General features: G+C 48.9%; 1 protein-coding gene across 1 annotated transcript in view; it reads left to right on the top strand.

The window, feature by feature from the left end:
- Positions 1 to 107, top strand: part of LOC125554850 (probable protein S-acyltransferase 22) — a 4,142-nt gene extending 4,035 nt beyond the window's left edge. Inside the window, exon 7 of the mRNA XM_048718248.1 lies at positions 10 to 107. Within this exon, the coding sequence (XP_048574205.1) occupies positions 10 to 107 (98 nt within the window). The remainder of the gene's footprint in view (positions 1 to 9) is intronic.
- Positions 108 to 20,457: the final 20,350 nt, after the last annotated feature.

Below are 20,457 nucleotides of genomic sequence, written 5' to 3'. Positions count from 1 at the left end.
TAAAGGCAGCCACCATATCATCTCTACAGGCAGCGATTATCTCAGATTTAGTCTCAGCTTTTGTTTTCTCCATCGCCCGCGCCACCTTCTCGTCGATAGTCACTTGACTGAACTTCTTTCTCTGTCTTTTGGCCTCGGGGTCCTCGTTATAATAGTACTTCCAAGTGGCCCCATCCCCGGCGCCATGCACACGTCCATATTGCGGCCGCTGGCCGGGCGGGTGTCCCATCATTATGTTCATGGCCCGGTTGAAAGGAGTGTCCCACTTGTACTTCGCCGACGACTGAGTCGACTGAGTCGACGAGTCGCTCTCGGCCACAAGCTTGTGTTGCTCTCTCTGCAAAATGGACCGTGAATCATTTACGAATGCGACTAGAATGTAGTAGACTTCGTTGATCAGAACCTAACATGTAAGGTGGTAAAAAGGATAATTACCAGTAATCTCATGAATTGCCTAGTCGGCCCGTCGGTGAAAAAAATCTTTTTCTTGGGGTCCCACGAGAATCGAGCCCTGATGAAGTCGTGCTCCTGCTGGTCGATGAACTCAGCCAATGGGTCTGGGATCCCCTGACGTTCATGTTCTGCGTCCTCCTTAGCCCACACGGGCCTCTTTCCCGTGTAACCATGACTTCCAAGGCGGTGGTTCCCCATGTTCTTTGCCTGCAGCTGCTTGCCTCTCTCCGACCTGGCCTTGGCAGCTTCTTCATTGCAAGTCTCCTTGAACCTTTCAAAGTCCTCTATTGTAATTTTCGGGTTGTCTGCAACAATCTCGGCGTAGGTTTCATGGTCTACTTGAATCGCCCTTTTCACCCTAGTTTTCCAAGCGCTCAATGCGTTGCTGAACTTCCCTAGGGCTTTGTTGTTGATTTTTTTCATGCCCTCATCATCCCATGGGTCGACATCGTCATTCCGACCGGGGAACTGGAATCTTGCGTGCAACCTAGTTAGAAGCAGCTTCTTCAAATGTTCATCCTTCCGTATTTTTGTGGTGTTGATGTTAGCGGTATCCCGTAGGATGCATCCTAGTTGGTTGCCGTAACACGCTGCCACTTCTTGCGGCTCTATTGGCTCGAACTCGCCAGGGTGCACCGCAGTGACCACCATTCTTCCGGTGCTGAGCTCATTTGGGCGTCGTGTCCTCTTTTCCTTTTGTCCCTCACTGGCTTGGGAGGTCCCACCTTCCGTTCTGCAGTTAGGAACATCATCAGTGCCAGTCTCAGTGTCGGTGTCGTTGCTGGCGTCAGTGTCAGCGCCGGCGCCACCACCGTCGTCATCCGTCATGACAAGGCGGTCCAGACACCCAGCTTCTTGTCTCTCCTGATCCACCAGAAAGTCGAGGTAGGCGCGTGCTTGACCTAATTGGGACTGAGAACCTCCGGCCTCATCGGTGTCGGTCATGTTTCCTAGGGTTCAATGTCGTAGTGGTTTAATTATCGAGCTTTATATAATAAAGTGAATAATGACAAAAAAGTGACCTTTGTTTTACCGGAAATGTCGTTTCATTCCCGGAGTGACAAATCTCGAGCACTCGATATGTCCAACTTTCTAGCACAAGTCATGCCGAAATTCACGGAAAATTTCGGCATGACCTTTGCTAGAAAGTGCACATATAGAGCGCCTGAAATTTGCCGGAATGGAAATGAATCAACATTTCCGGCAAAACATAGGTCACTTTGTTGCTGCTGACATATACACAATCATGAACATTGCTGCCCAACATATACACAGTCATGCATCATTATGAACACTTTAACAGCCACATTATGAACACTCCCCCTTGCATCATTATGTGCTGACATATGAAGAGGGAGGGAACAGGGGGTGGCGCACCTCGGGGTCGGGGTCGCCGGGGCAGAGGGGGCCGGGGTCCTTCTCCTCCTTGTCGATCTACGCCTAGCTTTGATCTGCAGAGAGAGAGAGAGTGACCAAACTGTAAGTTAAAAATCCTCATTTTCAAAATGGACAGCAACCACATAAGCTAATTTTCAAAAACTGTAATTTTCATTTAAAAACAAACACTAACAACAAATTAAGCTAACTAACACTAACTAACTATCACTGGGCTAACACTAACTAACACCAACAGCAATTAACTAACTAGCACTAACAGCAAATTAAGCTAACTAACACTAACAGCAATTAACTAACTAACTAACACTAACACTAACTATGCGGGGGGCATACCGGAGCGGGATGGGGTCGAGGCGGGGCGGGGCTAGCGTCGGCGTCGGGGTCGCCGGGGTTGCTGATCTGCAGAGAGCGGGAGGGGGTCAGAGAGAGAGCCAGGGCTGAGGGGTCGGAGAGGAAGGAAGAGGGGGCGGGGGGCATACCGGAGCGGGATGGGGTCGAGGCGGGGTGGGGCGGGGATGGCGTCGGCGGCGGCGTGGGCGGGGCAGGGCGGGGCTGGCGTCAGAGGGGATCGACGAGCGGCGGCGCGAGTGAGAGAGACAGAAAGAGGGGGGCTAGCGGACCGGTGCTATAGCTAAATTAGCTATAGCGCTTGTTGGCAAAACGCGCTATAGCTAAGTTAGCTATAGCGCTTGTCCAGAAGAAAAGCGCTACTGCTAGTTTTTTTAATTTTTTTTCTTTTTCTTAGCTATAGCACTTCCCAAGATAAAACGCGCTACTGCTAAATCTTTTTTTTTATTTTTTTTTACTTTTACTTTTTTTTATTTTCCTTGCATATTTTCCACAACTTATTAGTTCCTTTTTCTTTTTCGTTTCATTTCATTTTGTAAAACTTTCTTTCTTTTTCTTTTTCTTTCATTTGCACTTTTCTTTTTCTTATCTTTCTCCTCACGACAACATGGCTGGGATTGATCGGATCAGTTATGAAGAAACATTGTGTCACGTGTTTAGCGTGTACCCATGGCTCATTTTTGGCGATGGCACTGACGGTACCGCTATCATCGGAGTCGGGTATACACATGGTAGTGAAATGTCGGTTTTCTCTGTGTACATTTTTAGCCCATATGACATGGAACATCATCGTGCTATGCAATCCAGAGTAGTTAAGCTCCCATATCTCTTCGACCCTTCCGCAATATCTTTCAATTACATTCCCGGTCATGGCTTCCATCGTCACCCCTGAGTTTTGGTCATCACTTTTTATATCTTTCTCCTCCGTGTAGAACGTGTATCTGTTGATATCATATGCTTGATAAGTCATGAGGTTGGTCGAGGGGCCATGTGCTAAGGCATATATGAGTGTTCTGTTCGGACAACCCTCTTCCGGGGGATTAGCCAGAACTCGCTCTTTGAACCAACGCACGAAAGTGGAGTTATGCTCTCTAATAACTTCATCGTCCGTCCTGTGCACCCTATGGTCACGATATTTCTTTGCGATGGTCTCTTTGTGCAGTGTCACGAAATCTTCTAGCACATCTAGGTGTTGTAGCACTACTAAGTTTGCCCTGTCAATGTCGTTTTGTCGGCCCGAGCGTAACACATTCAAATCCCTATGACCGTTGGTGTGACCTTCGCCTTCGAGCCTTCCGCAGTGCTTGTTGACGGGTAAACCAACAACACGGTCTTTGGTCAGATAACTCTCACAGAAAGAGATGCACTCTTTGATCAGATACCCCTGGGCTATGCTTCCAGCTGGACGGGACATGTTACGAACGAATCCTTTGATGACCCCATTCATCCTCTCGAACGACATCATGCTATGCAGGAATGTCGGCCCTAGGTCGATGGTGTCATCCACGATGTAGACACATAGATGCACCATGACATCAAAGAACGCGGGCGGGAAGTACATCTCTAGCTCATTCAGTATGACAACGATCTCTTCCTGTAGCCTATGGAGTTGCTTCACACTGATCGACTTTTGAGAGATAGCATAAAAAAAGTGGCATAGGTCAGTAAGCGTCTCACGCACATGTGAGTCCATAATCCCTCTAAGTGCAACCGGGAGTAACTGCATCATCATCACATGACAGTCGTGAGACTTCATCCCACTGAACCTTTTTTTCTTAGTGTCCAGATATATGCTTATCTTCCCACAGTATCCGGAACTAACTTTGATTCCGGCAAGGCACTTGAACAATTGATCGACCTCCTTCGGATCTAAGGTGAAGCAAGAGGGGGGGCAATATTGTTCTTCCTTCTTGTTTACTTTTTTGCCCCTATCTTCCGTCTCCGTCTCCGTCTCGGTCTCCTCTGACTACCTTTTACTGGGCATTTGGAGATCTTTCCCGATTTTCAAAAATTCCAAGTTTTTTCTTGCCTTCGGCCCATCCTTGGTCCTCTCCGGCATGTTCATCAATGTTCCAAGCAAACTCTAAAGGATATTTTTTGTGATATGCATTTGATCAAGGCTATGAGGCGTGTCGAGTATGGGCCAGTATTCCAAGTCCTAGAAAACAGATCTCGTCTTCCATACCTTCAGCAGGGGCTCCGGCGCCTTTTTCTTCGTCTTTCCCGGCGAGGGGCACTCTTTCCAGTTCTTTAATAACTCATATATTTCTGCACCACTACGCTTACGTGGAGGACCTCGATGCTCAGCCTTACCATTGAATAGATCTCCACGCTTTCTCCATGGGTCATCCTTCTCGAGCCATCTTCGATGCCCCATGTACACGATTTTCGAAGACTTGCCATCTTTCGATAGCTGCAGAGAAGTTGTATCATCCATGCACCTCGTGCATCCGCAATATCTGTGGCACACCTGGCCGGAGAGATAGCCGTAACCGAGATAGTCCTGCACCGTCGTGATCAGGGCGGCTCTCATGTAGAAATACTCTCCTTTGCTTGCATCCCATGTCTTGGCCGGCGTTGTCCATAAGGTCTGTAATTCCTCTTTCAGTAACCCGAGATACAGATTTATATCATTTCCCGGTTGTCTCGGCCCTCGAATAAGCATAGCCATGTGTATGTATTTTTCCTTCATGCACAACCAGGGGGGAGGTTGTACATCCATACAAACACAGGCCATGTGCTATGATTGGTGTTCTGGTTGCCAAATGGATTCATGCCATCACTACTAGCGCCAAGCACGATGTTCCTTGGATCATTTGCGAAAAAAACAAATTCAGCATTTAATGCTCTCCACTGGCTAGCATCTACGAGGTGTCTCAGCTTCGGCTCATCTCCGTCATCTGGCTTCACCCTCTCCGCGTGCCAGCGCATAAGCTTTGCTTCCTTAGGATCTACGAAATACCGCTGTAGACGCGGAGTGATCGGAAAGTACCATACAATTTTCTGTGGAGCTTTCTTTCCGGCCTTTTTATATCGTGAAGCATTGCACTTTGGACATATGGTTTTTTCAGCGTGCTCGTTCCGATATATGATGCAATCATTCATGCATGCGTGATATCTAATATGTGGCAGATCAAGAGGGCACACGATTTTTTTTGCCTCCTCGACACTAGTAGGTACTTCAGAAGCTCATCCAGGCTTGTATCTGTCCATTTGTTTTTTGCCTTCATCTTTAGAAGTTCTAGTGTGAAACTCAAGCGGGTCACCTCGGGATTATTGCAATCATCATACAAAGGAGTCATCGAGTCTACCTCCAGTTGCGCCAGTTTGGCCTCCTCTCTAGAAGCAGCTCTGTCGCTAGTCATCTTCTTGCGAAGCAGGTCTCGGACATGCGGGTCCCACATGGCTGAACTTAGTAGCGACGAAGACGGTGGCGTGTCCGCGTCTTCTCCGCCTTGAACTGCCTCTTCGCCATCGACATTTCCGAGGCCGTCTTCCTCTTCGGGCACATAATCGGTCATCTCTTCGTCTGGTGGCCCCATGTCGTTATTTCCTGCCCCGTCGACGTCCTCATCATCATCATCATCATCATCATCATCATCATCATCATCATCATCATCATCATCATCATCATCTTCACTTATCCACTGAGTATGGCCATGCATGAAACCATGCATGAGCAGGTGCACCTTGAATGTGCCACCCTCAAAGGGGTCGAGCCTGACAATTCCTTTGCATTTTTGACACGGACATAAAACAACCTTCAGTCTTTTTTCATACATGTCGTCCACAGCGGATTGCCAGTATCTTTCCACCATTATTCCATTGACCTCCATGATCACGTGCGTGCGGAGCAAATATTATAACCACGTATATGTGCATGCATGGATCAAATTCATACAAAAATTCAGTATGACCTTCCCTAAACATAGGACATATTGAGTTTGCCCGAAATTCGCCGAAACGGAATTGAATCGACATTTCGGCAAAACATAGGCAACTCATGTCACCCACATTATTTCATCAAATACACAATGTAGGAAACTCAAATTATGCCACACACAAATCGGTATATATATTCTCATATCGCCCATATATATATAGTTGCGATCCTATCCACACAAACACCTTTTTTTGCTCACCTATGTGTCACTAGTAAAAAAGAGGCCTTTAGTCCCGGTTCATAAGGGCTGTCGGTGTCAAAACCGGCGGATCTCGGGTAGGGGGTCCCGAACTGTGCGTCTAGGCCGGATGGTAATAGGAGGCAAGGGACACGAAGTTTTACCCAGGTTCAGGCCCTCTCGATGGAGGTAAAACCCTACGTCCTGCTTAATTAATATTGATGATATGGGTAGTACAAGAGTAGATCTACCACGAGATCGAAGAGGCTAAACCCTAGAAGCTAGCCTATGGTATGATTGTTGTTGTGTATGTTGTCGTACGGACTAAAACCCTCCGGTTTATATAGACACCGGAGAGGATTAGGGTTACACAAAGTCGGTTACAATGGTAGGAGATCTACATATCCGTATCGCCAAGCTTGCCTTCCACGCCAAGGAAAGTCCCTTCCGGACACGGGACGAAGTCTTCAATCTTGTATCTTCATAGTCCAGGAGTCCGACTGAAGGTATAGTCCGGCTATCCGAACACCCCCTAATCCAGGACTCCCTTAGTAGCCCCCGAACCAGGCTTCAATGACGATGAGTCCGGCGCGCAAATTGTCTTCGGCATTGCAAGGCGGGTTCTCCTCCAAATTCTGTGTACCTGTTGAATAAAGTCCAGTTTCTTGTAGATGTTGCGCTCCTTGGCTTCTACGCCCAATAATGGCCGCTTCCCACGTGTCAAACGAATATGAAAAGTCTGAGTGTTTTTACATCCACACCCCTAGCCGCGTAAATGAGCTGCCCTATTTAAGGGGACGAGGATTTAGATCCAAACCACACCTTCTCCCCTTCGCGAGTGTTCATCAGAGCGCATCCGACAAAGGTCCATTCCACCATGGCCAGCCATCGCAACTCCTCCCCTCGCCCTTCCAGCCCTAAGCCTGGATATTGGGAGAGATGCTCCATCCCACATAGCGAGCTAGTGACGCTCCAGACCAAGGGATTTCTCCCCCCGGCCTATATGGTTCCGGTTCGAGTCGGTCTTGCCGTCTATAACGGCGGAGAGCAAGCAGAGAGTGCCCCTAATCCCCCCAAAGGAGAGCGGGTGTGCCTCGTCCCTTATTTAATAAGGGGGCTCGGATTTCCAATCCATCCATTTCTCCGGGGCTGCTGGAGTTCTACGGCCTCCAGCTACATAATCTCACGCCCGCCTCCGTATTGCATATCGCGGGCTTCGTAGCCCTCTACGAGCTGTTCTTGGGTGTCGAGGCTCATTTCGGGTTGTGGAAAGAGCTATTCTGCCTCGTGCCCCGTTCCAAGAAGGGGTCAATGTATCAAGTGGGCGGAGTCAAAGTGTGGCGCATCGCCGGGACCGGATATCTGTCCGGAACCCCAAAGAAGGCGTCCGAAGACTGGCCCTCGGAGTGGTTTTATATAGAAGACGTCCCGCTGCCGGATCCTGTCCGGATCGGCCTTCCTGAATTCGACAGTGCTCCCTTAAAGAAACGCCTAAGCTGGCATCCACGAAGCCCTCAGAGGGAAAGTGACAGGGACGTTATTTACCTGATGGGCCGAATAAGATTGTTAGCCCATTCCAGACTAACCATGATCGGGGTTATGGCCGAATGCGTTATGCGGGGGGTGCAGCCACTTCAGTATAGAAGCCACCCCATGTGGGACTTCAACGGGGAGGACGACGCCACCCGCTACGGCCGTAAGGGGCCGGATTCAGCTGCCGCTCTACTAAAGATCTTGTCCACTTTGTATAAGGGAGAAGAGGAGGAATTTCTCCGCGTCAACCCTCAGGGTGGATTCTCCATGCACAATCCCCCAAGCTGGGTAAGCGGTCGTGTTTACTTGTCCATCCGCTTTGTATTCCCATTGTTAAATATTCAGTTTGACGACTTCAATGCAGGAACTGCGCCGGGCTGTTAAGGAAATAAGCAGCCCTCCTCCACAACCCGAGGACCCAGGACGGTCCCTTGACCCGACCTCTCAAGAGGATCCGGACATATCTGTGGAGCTAATTGATGGAGTGTTCCATCAATTGAGTAAGGACAATGCCTTGGTGGCCATTACGGCCGATTACCCAGGGCTAATCCTGACCCCCCAGGTAACTGAGATCGAAGTCCCAGTACCCCGAATAGGTGTCCGGCCACTCGTGTTTTCAGTTTCCTGATTACAACCGAACTTTGCAGGGGAGGTTTTTAAGGCGGAAGGCCGAACTGTTGGGGAACGTAGTAATTTCAAAAAAATTCCTACGCACACGCAAGATCATGGTGATGCATAGCAACGAGAGGGGAGAGTGTGATCTACGTACCCTTGTAGATCAACAACGGAAGCGTTAGCACAACGTGGTTGATGTAGTCGTACGTCTTCACGGCCCGACCGATCAAGCACCGAAACTACGGCACCTCCGAGGTCTAGCACACGTTCTGCTCGATGATGATCCCCGGACTCCGATCCAGCAAAGTGTCGGGGAAGAGTTCTGTTAGCACGACGGCGTGGTGACGATCTTAATGTACTACCGTCGCAGGGCTTCGCCTAAGCTCCGCTACAATATTATCAAGGACTATGGTGGAAGGGGGCACCGCACACGGCTAAGAATATGATCATGTGGATCAACTTGTGTCTCTAGGGGTGCCCCCTGCCTCCGTATATAAAGGATCAAAGGGGGGGTGCGGCCGGCCAGGAGAGGGCGCGCCAGGAGGAGTCCTACTCCCTCCGGGAGTAGGATTCCCCCCCTTTCCTAGTTGGAATAGGATTCAGGAGGGGGAAAGAGGAGAGAGAGAAGGAAGGGGGCGCCGGCCCCCTCTCTCCTTGTCCTATTCGGACTAGGGGGGAGGGGCGCGCGGCCCAGCCCTAGCCACCTCTCCTCTCTTCCACTAAGGCCCACTAAGGCCCATATACCTCCCGGGGGGTTCCGGTAACCTCCCGGTACTCCGGTAAAATCCCGATTTCACCCGGAACACTTCCGATATCCAAATATAGGCTTCCAATATATCAATATTTATGTCTCAACCATTTCGAGACTCCTCGTCATGTCCGTGATCACATCCGGGACTCCGAACAAACTTCGGTACATCAAAACTCATAAACTCATAATATAACTATCATCGAAACCTTAAGCGTGCGGACCCTATGGGTTCGAGAACAATGTAGACATGACCGAGACACGTCTCCGGTCAATAACCAATAGCGGAACCTGGATGCTCATATTGGCTCCTACATATTCTACGAAGATCTTTTATCGGTCAGACCGCATAACAACATACGTTGTTCCCTTTGTCATCGGTATGTTACTTGCCCGAGATTCGATCGTCGGTATCTCAATACCTAGTTCAATCTCGTTACCGGCAAGTCTCTTTACTCGTTCCGTAATACATCATCTCACAACTAACTCATTAGTTGCAATGCTTGCAAGGCTTATGTGATGTGCATTACCGAGAGGGCCCAGAGATACCTCTCCGACAATCGAAGTGACAAATCCTAATCTCGAAATACGCCAACCCAACATCTACCTTTGGAGACACCTGTAGAGCACCTTTATAATCACCCAGTTACGTTGTGACGTTTGGTAGCACACAAAGTGTTCCTCCGGCAAACGGGAGTTGCATAATCTCATAGTCATAGGAACATGTATAAGTCATGAAGAAAGCAATAGCAACATACTAAACGATCGGGTGCTAAGCTAATGGAATGGGTCATGTCAATCACATCATTCTCCTAATGATGAGATCCCATTAATCAAATGACAACACATGTCTATGGTTAGGAAACATAACCATCTTCGATCAACGAGCTAATTAAGTAGAGGCATACTAGTGACGTTTAGTTTGTCTCTGTATTCACACAAGTATTATGTTTCCGGTTAATACAATTCTAGCATGAATAATAAACATTTATCATGAAATAAGGAAATAAATAATAACTTTATTATTGCCTCTAGGGCATATTTCCTTCACGAACCTGCGGCGACAAGCCAACGAGGGGCCGCAGGGCCCCGTGGGAAGAAAAGAAGTGCAGTCCGGACCGAGGCGTCAGCGCAAAGGTATGGCGCGTCTCCTTATCCCAGGTGTTATACCTTCTAGGCACATTGACACTCGTGTTCTCTTCAGGACAAAGAGACCTCGCCGGACTATATCCGGAGAGGCTGCCAATCGCGCCTCCACCAGCCAGGCTCCAAAGCCTGGTCCAGAGGCGGAGGCGAACGCAAGGCGCGCGCCAGACGTTCCTCTGACGGAGGATGTGGACGGGTTGTCTACCACCAACTCTGAGGTGGAGAGTGCCATGAACCACAGGCGCCGCCGGACAATCCTTCGTGACGCTTGTTTCTCCCAAGGGGCGTTAGATGCCTTCAACTCGGGAGATGCGTACCTCCGTGCCGCTCAAAATGGTCTAGCCAGAGCCACGGAGCAGTATGTAAAAGACATACGGGTAAGAAAATTTTGGTAATTATATATATACCAGTAGCCCCCGAGACTTGAAACAGTTAGAATAACTGGTTTAAGGATCATTTGTTATGCAGGTTCTTACAGAAAAGAATTCCCTACTGTCCAAGGAGCTGGACGAGTGCAAAGCCCAACTTGAGGCCGCACTAGCTGTGGCAGGGGAGCCCAAGGAGACCCCCTCTAGCAATATACACTTCGAAAGATAAGTATTTTGCGAAGCACGGCATGGGTGCGAATCTGACAAATGAAATTGCAGATGGCGCCGGATTGAATCCGGAAAGGCAACACCTCCTACTCCAGCTAAAGGCTGGTGAGAAGGTGCTGACAAATGTGAGGCGGGAGAAAAATGATCTCCAAGATGCCAACACCAAGCTGGGCGTCGAGCTGAAAGATGTTCGTGCCCAGCTGTCAGACTCCGTGAAGGAGAATCAGCGGCTTCGGCACGGCATATTTAGTAAGTGCTTGAACGAACCTTTGAAAGAAAGTTCGGCGGGGAAGTCGACTAACAGAGCAATGTCTGTAGGTGTGCTAACAGGTCGTCCTGCAGAGGAGATGCCCGGTTCTACGGGTGACCTTCTTCCCGAGCTCTCGCAACTACTCGATCGAGTTCGACAGGCGATGCAAGGCGTCGCGCAGGCCCTGTGGCCATCCGTCTCCATGCCCGAAGGTCTTGGAGAGCTTGCGGAGAAGCTAAAGGGAGCACGGCGGTGCTTCCGATTGTGGAAGATATCAGCCTGCCGTCAAGGCGCTAGGGAGGCCTGGGCCATGGTGAAGACGCGGTATGCAAAGGCTGACCCCAACCACATGGCCGAGGTTGGTCCTGTAGGGCCCGATGGGAAGGAGATCCATGTAAGCTTAGTGTACGGCCAAGTAGAGTTGGCCCCAAAGTATTCCCAGCAGGACTGTAAATTAGACAGCCTGTTAGATGGTATTGAAGAGGAATACAATCAGTCAAAATGACTATGTAATTTAATTGACATTTATGATGCCTTCTAGCCGGATTGTAGATCATTTGTCATGGCCGACCTTTTCGCTTCAGCCTCGGGACCTGACGGTCCGGAGTGTGTCCGAATTCCCATGCGGTTATATAGGAACCAGGGAATGCATGGAGACCAGGCGTAGGGGTCATTAGTGCTTGAACAGACAAGTGCCCGACTAGTTATGTTATATTACATGGTTAGTAAGAAACATCTTCCAGGGAGAATAGTTCCGTTAGGGGTTCCTTTCCTTGGGAGGCATGCCTTAAGGTGCATGTCCATGCTGCGAAAAGAAACGCAGAAAAAACATCTGGGGGCGTATAGATAAAAATAAAAAAGATCATCTTTAGTTCACCGACCGAATATTCCCTTAAGAACGCTAGCTTTTGGCTTCACCCAGTCTGAGGTACACGTCCGGCTGACCCGGCAGTAACAATCGCAGAGGTGCTCCCTTTACCACCTAGCCGAACAATCGGGAACGTAGGGGTAAGCACAGGAGCCAGGCAACCCAGCTTGGCCAAAACTTAAGTCATATCGATGCATATAATGGTGAATAAAAGGTACATGCGGAAGTGTGACACATGTGTTGGGCATGAAGCCCGTATGAATAAGCTTCTGTTTAAAGAAGCCCCCAGGTTTAACGAGCGCGGATAGCGCGTCACTTTATGAGCCTTTAAAGACTATAAGAGAGAGAGAGAGAGAGAGAGCAGAAGAGAAATGTAAGACAGAAAATATATACAAAATGGACAGAGGAAGGAAACGAACACAGAGTCCGGCGCTAGGCATAGAATCTTCGGAGACGGGCTGCGTTTCATGGGTTCGGCTCAAGTCGGTTATCCGATGCATCCCGCAGACGGTACGCTCCACCAGTCAGGACTTGGTCAATTATGAAGGGACCTTCCCACTTGGGCTTGAGTTTGTCCTTTTTCTTGTCTGGTAGTCGTAGAACTAATTCGCCAACGTTGTAATTTTTGGCCCGTACTTCTCTACTTTGGTATCTTAGAGCCTGCTATTGATAGAATGCGGAACGGGCTTTTGCCACATCACGCTCTTCCTCCAATGCGTCCAAGCTGTCCTGCCGATCGAGCTCGGCTTCTCTTTCTTCGTACATGCGCACTCGAGGTGAGTCATGGATTATGTCGCAAGGCAAAACTGCCTCTGCGCCGTACACCATAAAGAATGGTGTGTATCTGGTGGTGCGATTCGGCGTGGTCCGCAGCCCCCAGAGTACGGAGTCGAGCTCCTCTACCCAGTGCGTGTTAGATTCCTTGAGGGACCGCACTAATCTGGGTTTGATGCCGTTCATGATAAGACCATTTGCACGTTCGACCTGGCCGTTAGTTTGTGGGTGATAGACGGAAGCATAATTGAGCTTGATGCCCATGTTTTTACACCAGAGTTTTACCTCGTCGGCCGTGAAGTTCGTGTCGTTATCAATGATGATGCTGTGGGGGACGCCGTAACGGTGTACAACCCCGGATATAAAGTCTATCACCGGTCCGGATTCGGCCGTCTTAACAGGCTTGGCTTCTATCCATTTGGTGAACTTATCCACCATGACCAGTAAGTATTTTTGCTTGTGGGTTCCGCCTTTAAGGGGTCCAACCATGTCAAGCCCCCAGACCGCGAAGGGCCAAGTAATGGGGATAGTTTGGAGGGCGGTGGGTGGTATATGGCTTTGGTTTGCAAAGAGCTGACAACCGGTGCATCGTTGGACTAAGTCCTGAGCGTCTGCCCGGGCCGTCGGCCAATAAAAGCATGTACGGAAGGCCTTGCTTACAAGGGACCGAGCTGCAGCGTGATGACCGCCCAATCCGGCATGAATTTCAGCTAGGAGGTTCCGCCCCTCCTCTTCGGAGATGCACCTTTGAAGGACTCCGGTAATGCTTTTCTTATAAAGTTCTCCCTCGTGGACTCTGTAGGCTTTGGATCGCCGCACTATTCAGCGTGCCTCATTTTGGTCCTCGGGGAGTTCCTGCCTGGTAAGGTAGGAGAGGAATGGTTCTGTCCACGGGGCGATGATGGCCATTATTACGTGGGCTGAAGGTGTTATTTCATTGGCACAGCCTCCGATTGTGTCAGAATGTTCGGTGTCGGGCAGTGCGGTTGGGTCCGGGCTGTTATTGTTCGGCTCCCCTTCCCATACTACGGATGGCTTGAACAGCCTTTCCAAGAAGATGTTGGGGGGGACTACATCGCATTTTGCACCGATGCGTGCCAGGACATCTGCCGCCTGATTATTTTCTCGGGCTATATGGTGAAATTCAAGCCCCTCGAACCGAGCCGACATTTTTAGGACGGCGTTGCGGTAAGCTGCCATTTTTGGATCCTTGGCATCGAAGTCTCCATTTATTTGGGATATTGCGAGGTTCGAGTCCCCGCGCACCTCTAGGCGTTGAATGCCCATGGATACTGCCATCCGGAGACCATGTAAAAGGGCCTCATATTCGGCTGCATCGTTGGAGTCCGTGTACATAATCTGGAGTACGTATTGAACTGTATCTCCTGTGGGGGACGTCAAAACGATGCCGGCCCCAAGTCCGGCCAACATCTTGGAGCCGTCGAAATGCATGATCCAATTTGAATATGTGTCGTACTCTTTAGGGAGTTCGGCCTCCGTCCATTCTATGACGAAGTCGGCCAAGACTTGCGACTTGATGGCTCGCCGTGGCTTATAAGTTATGTCGAACGGGAGGAGCTCAATGGCCCATTTTGCAATCCGGCCCGTTGCGTCATGGTTGTTTATAATATCGTTAAGTGGTACTTCCGAGGCTACTGTTATTGAACACTCTTGAAAGTAGTGTCGTAGCTTCCGGGATGCCATGAATACCGCGTACGCAATCTTTTGATAATGCGGGTACCGTGATTTGCAGGGAGTGAGGACAGTGGACACATAATAGACCGGCTTTTGAAGGGGGAATTTGTGTCCGTCCGCTTCTCGTTCGACGACGAGCACTGCGCTTACAACCTGATGTGTTGCTGCAATGCATAATAGCATTGGTTCGCCAATGTTTGGCGCGGCCAGGACTGGGTTTGTTGCCAGTATGGCTTTTATTTCGTCGAGTCCGGCCGTGGCTGCATCCGTCCATTTGAAGTGTCTGGTGTGCCGAAGGAGGCGGTAAAGGGGTAGGGCCTTTTCTCCCAAGCGGGAGATAAAGCGACTTAGAGCCGCCACGCATCCGGTTAACTTTTGTATTTGTTTGAGGTCCTTTGGGATATCCAGTTGCGACAGAGCTCAGATCTTGGCTGGATTTGCTTCAATTCCTCTACCGGATACAATGAAGCCCAAGAGCTTTCCGGCTGGAACGCCAAAAACGCATTTTTTCGGGTTGAGCTTGATGTCGTATGTTCGGAGGTTATCAAATGTGAGCCTCAAGTCATCTACTAGAGATTCAACATGTCTTGTTTTGACGACCACATCATCTACATATGCCTCCACTGTTTTGCCGATCTGGCTTGCCAGACATGTCTGAATTATGCGCTGATATGTTGCGCCGGCGTTTTTGAGCCCGAAGGGCATCGTGTTGAAGCAGAATGGGTCGTATGGTGTGATAAATGCCGTTGTGGCTTGGTCTGGTTCTGCCATTTTGATTTGATGGTAGCCGGAATATGCGTCGAGGAAACACAACGAATCGTGTCCTGCGGTAGCGTCGATAATTTGATCGATGCGGGGGAGGAGGAAGGGATCCTTTGGGCAAGCCTTGTTTAGGTCTTTAAAATCAACACACAGGTGCCAGGATTTGTCCTTCTTTGGTACCATCACCAGGTTTTCTAGCCAGTCCGGATGTTTTTTATCTCTGATGAATCCAGCCTCCAATAGCTTTGCTAGCTCCTCTCCCATGGCCTGTCTCTTAGGTTCGGAAAAACGCCGAAGAGCCTGTTTGACAGGTTTGAATCCTGTTTGGATATTTAAGCTGTGCTCGGCCAGCCTGCGTGGGATTCCTGGCATGTCTGAAGGGTGCCAGGCAAAAATGTCCCAGTTCTCTCGTAGGAACTCTCGCAGTGCGGCGTCTACATCAGGGTTTAACTGTGCCCCGATGAAAGCTGTTTTATTGGGATCCGTTGGATGGACTTGGAATTTGACTATTTCGTCCGCCGGTTTAAAGGAGGTGGACTTGGATCTTTTGTCGAGTACCACATCGTCCCTATTCACCGTAGAGCGCAGCGCAGTCAGTTCCTCAGCCGCTAGGGCTTCGGATAGTGCCTCGAGGGCCAGTGCGGCTGTCTTGTTTTCGGCGCGGAGTGCTATGTCCGGATCACTAGCGAGAGTGATGATCCTGTTAGGCCCGGGCATCTTGAGCTTCATGTACCCGTAATGGGGTATTGCTTAGAAGATTGTAAATGCCTCCCGCCCTAGCAGAGCGTGATAACCGCTGTTGAACGGAGCCACGTGGAACGTGACCTCTTCAGACCTGTAATTGTCCGGCGTGCCGAACACCACATCTAGTGTGATTTTTCCTGTACAGCGCGCTTCCCGACTGGGGATTATTCCTCTAAAGGTTGTGCTGCTTCGCTCAATGCGGTTCCAGTCTATTTCCATTTTTTGAAGGGTTTCCTCATAAATGAGGTTCAATCCGCTGCCGCCGTCCATGAGTACCTTGGTAAGACGAAAGCCGTCCACTATTGGACTGAGGACCAATGCGGTTGGTGCTCGGGCTATTCAGAATTTAGGTTCATCACTGGCGTTAAAGGTAATAGCCGTGTCACTCCATGGGTTTATTGTTGCTACTTGGTAGACTTCGGCAAGGCTGCAGAGTGTCCTTTTTCGCATATTATTTGATGCAAAACTCTCGAAGACTGTTAATACCGTATTGGTGTCTCTGGGGTGGCTTTCTGTGGCCTCCGGAATTAGGAGATTTTCGCCAATTTTGGCCACCCGCCGGAGTATCCAACATGCTCTAAGGCTGTGGGTTGGTGTGGCGTCCTCTGTACTGTGAATTTTACAGGGTCCATTAAGCCATCCTTCCAGTACGGTTCCATGCCCTGTAGAGGGTTTTTGCTTTTTAGTGCTTGACCCGGGTGTCTGGTGATGATGCACCCTTTTATTTCGGACTGGGTTTGTATTCAGGGCCAGATTGTCCCAAAACTTTATTTCGGTTTTCCAAACGCTTTCCATCGCACAGTACTTTCGTACAATGGATGCCAAGTCAGCGAAGCGTGTAATATCACGGCGACTATGGCGTTGAGTATTCCCTTGTCCGTGCAATTATTGCAGAAGATTGAGATTGCATCTTCCTCGCGGCAGTCCCTTAGCCTGTTCTTAACCAGGAGGAATCTGGCCCAGTAGTGATGTACTGTTTCATCAGGTTCTTGCCTGATTTTGGATAGATCGCTTATGTTGGGGTGGGTGGGTGGAATTAAATCCGAAGTCCCACCCCGTCTGAGGCTCAGAGGCCGAGGAATTTCCGAACTCGAAAATTTGGATTCCTGGATGTTGTCCAATGAATCCAGCCCGTCGCCTGACTCTAAGTTCAGGTCTTGAGTGATATCCTCCCCTCCGCGGGTATCCGTCTTGGAGGGATCGGGAATCCGGACGTAGCGAGTCCTTAAGATAGATGAAGGGTCGCCGCACTGTCCCTCTACCACGGCAACGTGATGGGTGACTTGGGGAGAGTTAATCTCTCTCAGATCGGGTTTAGGCCCAATCTGGTCGTAATCCGTAGCGACTCCCAGGGCAGCGAAGCGATCCAAGAGCTCGTTTATGGAAGAGAGCTCCATTGGATTTAACTGCTCGGCGAGTTCCGACCTGACATGAAGATTGTTTTCGATGGCTCGAGAGGTCATCGTCAGCGCAGAAGCCGAATAGGCGGTCATAAGAAAACCACCTAGCCGGAGGGTTTGGCCGACAGCCAAAGCTCCCTTAGCAACGGTGCCGTCTTTAAAGACGGGGCGAGACATCCTTCCTGACGGCGACGACACAGAGGAACTCTCAATGAAAGCACCAATGTCGGTGTCAAAACCGGCGGATCTCGGGTAGGGGGTCCCGAACTGTGCGTCTAGACCGGATGGTAACAGGAGGCAAGGGACACGAAGTTTTACCCAGGTTCAGGCCCTCTTGATGGAGGTAAAACCCTACGTCCTGCTTGATTAATATTGATGATATGGGTAGTACAAGAGTAGATCTACCACGAGACCGAAGAGGCTAAACCCTAGAAGCTAGCCTATGGTATGATTGTTGTTGTGTATGTTGTCGTACGGACTAAAACCCTCCGGTTTATATAGACACCGGAGAGGATTAGGGTTACACAAAGTCGGTTACAATGGTAGGAGATCTACATATCCGTATCGCCAAGCTTGCCTTCCACGCCAAGGAAAGTCCCTTCCGGACACGGGACGAAGTCTTTAATCTTGTATCTTCATAGTCCAGGAGTCCGGCTGAAGGTATAGTCCGGCTATCCGAACACCCCCTAATCCAGGACTCCCTCAAGGGCCTTTAGTCCCGGTTCTGGAACCGGGACTAAAGGGTCGTTACTAAAGCCTCCCCCTTTAGTCCCGGTTCTTATACGAACCGGGACTAAAGGCCCTCCACGTGGCCGCTGCCTGGAGGTCCACCTTTAGTCCCGGTTGGTAACACCAACCGGTACTAAAGGAAATTAAATTTTTTATTTTTTATTTTCAAATTTCTGAATTATTTTAACCACTAATCTCTAATCACCCCTCATCACTACTCAATTTAACCTCTAATCTCTAATCACCCCTCATCATTCCAAATCATCTAACTTCGCAGACGGTCACCCATCCTCTCACTACTCCAGCCTGAGCACGCTTAACTTCCGGGTTCTATTCTCCCTCGTTTCCAAGTCTGCACTTATTGTTTTCCTGACAATAGTAAGATGTCAATCCTATTAACCCTCAGGAATTTAGCTTGAGCATGAAGTCACACATTTCACTGTTTGAGTTTGAAACTATTGTTCTAAAAAAACAATAATTATTTAGTAACACTAGTATTTCTTGAATAAGTAGTTTGACCACAGTTTGACCATAGTTTGACCAATGTTTGACCAGATTTGACCAAAATACAAAAAAACTGAAATAATTATTTAGTAACACTAATATTTCTTGGGTAAGTAGTTTGACCATTGTTTGACCACAGTTTGACCAGATTTGACCAAAATTCAAAAAAACTGAAATAATTATTTAGTAACACTAATATTCTTGAATAATTATTTAGTAACACTAATACTTCTTGAATAAGTAGTTTGACCATAGTTTGACCAGATTTAACAAAAAAACTGAAATTTGAGCATAACTTGTTTTCCTTTTAGAATTTGAGGATAGCCATAGGCTGTCAAAATCGGATGTAGTAATATAACTACCTCTCGAAGGATTTAGAATTTGAGCATAAGTTTTTAAATTTTCCTAACTAGTAGATGTAGTAATATAACTACCTCTCGAAGGATTTTATTTTTTGAAGTTTTTATCATTTTCTTTTGATTTTTTCAAAACAAAAAAGGCGATCCACCGGGGGGTAGAGTTTGAAAATGGGACCTTTAGTCCCGGTTTGAGACACAAACCGGGACTAAAGGGCATCGCACCCTTTAGTCCCGGTTCGTGTCTCAAACCAGGACTAAAGGTCTAATCTTTAGTCCCAGTTTGAGACAAAAACCGGGACTAAAGGGCATCGCACCCTTTAGTCTCGGTTCGTGTCTTAAACCGGGACTAAAGGGCTCAGGTGAACCGGGACTAATGCCTTAGCCGCACGAACCGGGACCAATGCTCACATTAGTCCCGGTTCGTGACTAAACCTGGACTAATGTGAATATTGTCCCGTGACCAAAGCCCTGTTTTCTACTAGTGTGTTGAGATGGATATCAAGCACCTTTCTTCTTAATTACCTAGTAGCTCTAACTAGCTAGCTAGCTGGGGAGAGAGAGAGAGCTAGCTAGGGAGATAGTGGGAGAGGAGAGGGAAGGCATTAATGGAAGGGGGTGGAGGGCAAAGAAGAGGGGGAGGGAGGGCATTAATGGAGGGTGTGGTGGTGGAGGGCACAAAGAAGATGGGGGTGGTGGAGGGCAAAGAAGAGGGGGAGGGAGGGCTCTAATGGAGGGGTGGTGGAGGGGGAGCATTGAATGGAACAAGCAAGGTGTAAGGAAAGGGGGAGAAAGGAATGGGAAGAGGAAGAAGAAAGGGGAGGAAGGAGGGGAAAGGTGGTAGGTGGGTGGCGACCATAGCAGTAGCGCGGGGTGCCAAAGCACGCTACTGCTGTGAGTGACAGCCAAAATATTTGCTGGTACGTAAAACTAGCTATAGCGCTTGTACAAAAACAACGCTACTGGTATAAGTTTACCCATAGAAGAAATAGCAGTAGCGCGTCTAGGTGCACGGGCGCTACAACTACTTTCTTAACAGTAGCGCTTGTTAGACAACAAACGCTGCTAATATTTTTTGGTCGGGTGGTGTGCTGTGGCAAACTTACCAGTAGCGTGGCTCCCAAAAACCAACGCTGCTACTATGTTGTACCAGTAGCGCGCTTTGTAACAGACGCTACTAGTAACTATCAATAGTGTGGAGTCCATAAACACGCTACTGATAAACTTCTATGTATAAGCCTTTTTTTAGTAGTGTTCAGCAACCTTCTATAGGAGCCACGAGCAAGGCACCGATCGGATTTTGTGTCGTCTGGGTGTCGTTATGGAGGTACCCTGCTTCACCTAAGGTATGTACCTTCGCGTGGAGAGTGGTCACAATTTCTTTACCCACTTGGAACGTCAAGTATGCTAGAAACAT

Source organism: Triticum urartu, chromosome 4 (assembly GCF_003073215.2).
Source record: "Triticum urartu cultivar G1812 chromosome 4, Tu2.1, whole genome shotgun sequence".
Lineage (NCBI taxonomy): Eukaryota > Viridiplantae > Streptophyta > Magnoliopsida > Poales > Poaceae > Triticum > Triticum urartu.
This window is presented reverse-complemented; position numbering and strand designations above follow the sequence as displayed.